General features: G+C 33.8%; 1 protein-coding gene across 1 annotated transcript; it reads right to left on the reverse strand.

Annotated features, from left to right (window-relative positions):
• Window positions 1-272: 272 nt before the first annotated feature.
• Window positions 273-1,187, reverse strand: LOC131197816 (olfactory receptor 14A16-like). Its single transcript, XM_058182328.1, has one exon. It carries the CDS (start codon window positions 1,185-1,187, stop codon window positions 273-275), a length of 915 nt encoding a protein of 304 aa, XP_058038311.1.
• Window positions 1,188-4,125: the final 2,938 nt, after the last annotated feature.

The raw sequence follows: 4,125 nt of genomic DNA on the forward strand, positions 1-4,125 counted from the left end.
TTATCATTATATCTGATCCTGATGCTAAAGCCTGGGAGTGTAGTTTTCAACATGTGGAATTCAGGATGCTGCTAAAGCAACACACAGCATCCTGAAAAACAAGGCAGTAATTAGAGTTGCGGGATTGTAGGCTTATATCTTCTCAATTACCATCATTAGTCAAGAATGGCAAACTCTACTTCTATCTTAGTCTCAAAAAATGAGGGGGGAAAACACAGAACATATGATGTAAAGAAAAACAATATTAGAAAAAAAATATTCAAAATAAAATGTCAGACTCTCCACAATTTAGACAGCACAGACTTGATTTTCTTATTTCTTATGCTGTAGATGATAGGATTGAAGAGTGGTGGAAGTAAAGAATATAGGGCGGTTAATGCAAAATCTAAATAAGTTGCAGTGTTAGAAGATGGTCTCAGATAGGCTAAGCATGCAGGTACCAAAAAAATGGAAAAGACTATAAGATGGGGAAGACAAGTGGAAAAAGTCTTCTGTCTTCCTTTCACAGAAGGGATTTTCAACACTGCCTTGAAGATCAGAGTATACGAGACAAAAATAAAAATAAAACAACCTAATGTTGCAGAGATACTCACAAATATAACTACAGCTTCAATTAGACTAAATCCAGAACATGATAACTTTAGCAATTGCGGAATCTCACAAAAAAACTGTTTGACAACATTAGAACAGAATGGAGTGGAAAAAGTACCACTGGTATGCAACATTGCATAGAGAAGACTTGTCACCCACACCAGAATCACAATTTTGGTGCAGGCTTTCCAATTCATTATCATTTCATAGTGCAGTGGATGGCAAATGGCAACATACCGATCATAGGCCATGACTGTCAGGAGGGATAAATCAGAAGCTTCAAAACAGACAAAGATCAAGACTTGTGCAATGCAACCAAAGTAAGAGATGTGTCTGGTGTCCATGAGAGAATTTATCATGGATTTGGGAACAATGACAGAAACGATACCCATATCCTGAACAGCCAAATTCACTAGAAAGAAGTACATTGGTGTGTGTAGTTGATGGTCAACAATTACTACAAAGATGATGAAAAGATTTGTTGTTGTAGTTGCCAGGTATAATATAAAGAATAAGAAGAAATGTAGAAGCTGCAGATGATGATCTTTGGAGAATTCCAGGAGCAAAAAGGAAGACACAATTGTCTGATTCTCCATTCTCTTCATTCTCTTAAATTAGGACTGAGATGAAAGTCACATAAGTAAGGAATCAGACATGAAAAAAACCATTAAATTAAAACAATGAATTTACAGCTTCATATGTACTGGGAACAGAAAAGAAAACTTTAAAAGTAAAGTGACAACAATTAAACAAACCATATCATGTTAAAAGAATGCCAATGTCCTGTCAGGGCACTCTCCATATATTTCAATTAAACATTGATGAAATTATCAACCAAAAAAACACTTTTCTTTTTCTTAACTTTTTCCATCCCAATTCTTTATATTGTTGTTATGGTTAAAATGTTTTTTAGAATCTGAAAGTGTCTGCCAAGACCATTTTTAGCTATGGAGGAAACCTGGATGACTTTATATTGGTCATTTTCTTTACATTTTTATAAGTCTTAGTTGTTGGTAAAAAAAATGGAACGCAAGTTAAGTGTTGCTATGGAAATAAGAAGAGTAGGAGAAAGGAGTATTAGGTATGTTTTCAATTTTGAGTTACTTATAAATATTAAAGGAGGGATAGCAATAATTAAATAAATATAATATATAAAGACAGGGTATAGAACCACAACATAAATCCATGAAGACATAGATGTGGTGCTTGGGAGCAGAGAATGCCTAATATCTGAGTGTGTTTAACACAGACACAAGCACAAAGAGATGGAGAATTTTTTGTCACATGTTCTAATAGATTTTGAAAAATAAGATTATAATGCTTAAAACAAACAAATATTGGTTGAGCATTTATATAAGAAATATTAGAACTTTACTTAAGACACTCATTACATTATCACATTATTTACATTGCATCCCAATTTGGCTCAAAGTTTGCTTAATTTTATGGTCAAGTTATTTTTTTAAAAATGGAAGAATTAATTCTTTTTTTCATCCAGAAGTAAAACGTTATGGTTTAGAAGAAATCTGCTAGGCATTTCTAGTTCCAGAAAAGATTCCATTCTGAAGAAAAATAGATTGCCTTTACCTTTTGTACTATAATTCTAATAGCTACAGGAAAGAAAATTAATATCAATATTAAAAGGGATCCAATAATTTCAAACTAAGATTTGTTAGTCAAAACAAGGAACATAGCCTCTTAAGGGGCTCATATGCTTTCCCATGAGACTTCCTATGTTTTGCCCTGCTTTGCTTTCCTCCTTTCTTCTTACCTGAACTCAGGGGTAGCCAGCCCTGAGCTTCTTCTTCATTTTTTTGTTCTCTCTGAGAGAAATCTCATTGAGCCTCTGAATCCAGATTTTTTGCCTCAGACTGAAAGAGCCACACCAGTGTGACCTTGATACTGACAAAGACCACCTATACCTCTCCAATGAGTTGAATTTGTGGGCCAGCCTTAGGAAATGGTTGAACTTTACATAAACTGAACCCAAATCTCCACTCTGTTGCTTTCCTGGACTTTGAATGTATAGTTTTCCTGACTCCTTGAAGCAAACAAGCTGAGTTGGGTGTCATAGTCTGGAAGAGCACACTGGCTTCAATTGATCAGCTGGTTTCAGAATCAATCAAATAAACCTTTCAAGCTGGTCTTGGTCTTCAGCTTCAAGAGAACCATGGTTTGAGAAAGCCAAGGGATGCATTAAGGAAACCCAGCAAAAGAGCTCTGACTAAGTAGTAGTAGAAGACCCACTATCTTCTTTTCTTCCTTTACAATTCATAGGGAAACCCTTTAACACTAGCCTTCATGCTTTTTAATTTATACATGCTTTTAAAAAATATTCTTATTTATCACTCCTATTTTCCTCACAGTTTATTACTTATACTATTTTAGCATAATTAATAATATGCAACCATAATAGTGTGTCTAAATGGATCATTCCACTGACTGATAACTGTGAGATTGGTGGTACATTTTACTGATTAGCTAAATTTTAAAACAAATCATATTTGAATATTCCCACCAAAAACATAACAAAGAACAGTGAGGGATTTGTTTTTTCCATTGTTTTTCCTTTAGTATAGAATGAACACATTGTACCATAGCAATGAATTTGAACAACATGAATCAAATTTTTAACTAGAAGGGAAAATGAACATTATTCCATAAAGTGAAAATTGATCTAGAAATGATCTTATAGATGCTAATTCATCAATTAGTATTCAATTCAACCAAAGTTTTTAAATTTGTGCAAATTGCAAAATACTTCTTTTTAAAATATCCAATATATGCATATGGAAGACATACCATTATATTAAGCATTACCTTGCTTCATTATTTAGGAAGGTTATAGATATACCCCCTCTACTGCAGCAGATTTCTATTATTATTTTTTTCATAATACTTTAAACCTACCTTTTATGATAAATCTTTGTTCTCCTCCCAACCCTAAAGAGTTTCTCTATTATAGCAAAATACTGGGTTATAATTTTTTCCCCAATCCTTTTCCCAGAGTCAGAAGTATTGAAGTGAATGTAATGTAGATGCATGGATATGTAAAGAAGTGCCAATTCTCTTTAGAAAGCAGGAAATGGCCTTTTTGCACATCTGTATATCCATCACTTACTATTTTTCTTCACAGAATTATTATCCGGTAATGCAGAAATAATGCACAAATTGTTCAGCTATGAACTACATATATCGGTGAGTAACTTTGAGTTTATATTTATATATTGGACTTGTACATTTGCAATTATTTTGCTTCCTTCTAGACCATACAAACAGAATTAACTAAATATTATAACAAGTATCTGGATGTTTAACATAATTAGCAATTAGCAGCTAATAGTCTCAACACATGGGATTCTCCAGGGTATCCCCCATTGCCCATTGTTTTTATTTTCTAAACATTTCTTTAAAAAAGGCAGGATCCAATTTGGGTCAGTCATCAGGACCACAGGTTTAGTCTTCTGAGTTTTTGGGCTCCTGAGGATGGGCTCCAGCAAGAGTTTGAAAGCTCGAAAGACTAAACCTGTGGTC

This window comes from Ahaetulla prasina, chromosome 4, assembly GCF_028640845.1.
Source record: "Ahaetulla prasina isolate Xishuangbanna chromosome 4, ASM2864084v1, whole genome shotgun sequence".
In the NCBI taxonomy this organism is placed as follows: domain Eukaryota; kingdom Metazoa; phylum Chordata; class Lepidosauria; order Squamata; family Colubridae; genus Ahaetulla; species Ahaetulla prasina.

What these genes read in the sequence shown, in the direction of transcription:
- LOC131197816 (XM_058182328.1), bottom strand. Translation starts at nt 1,187, where the DNA reads ATGGAGAATCAGACAATTGTGTCTTCCTTTTTGCTCCTGGAATTCTCC.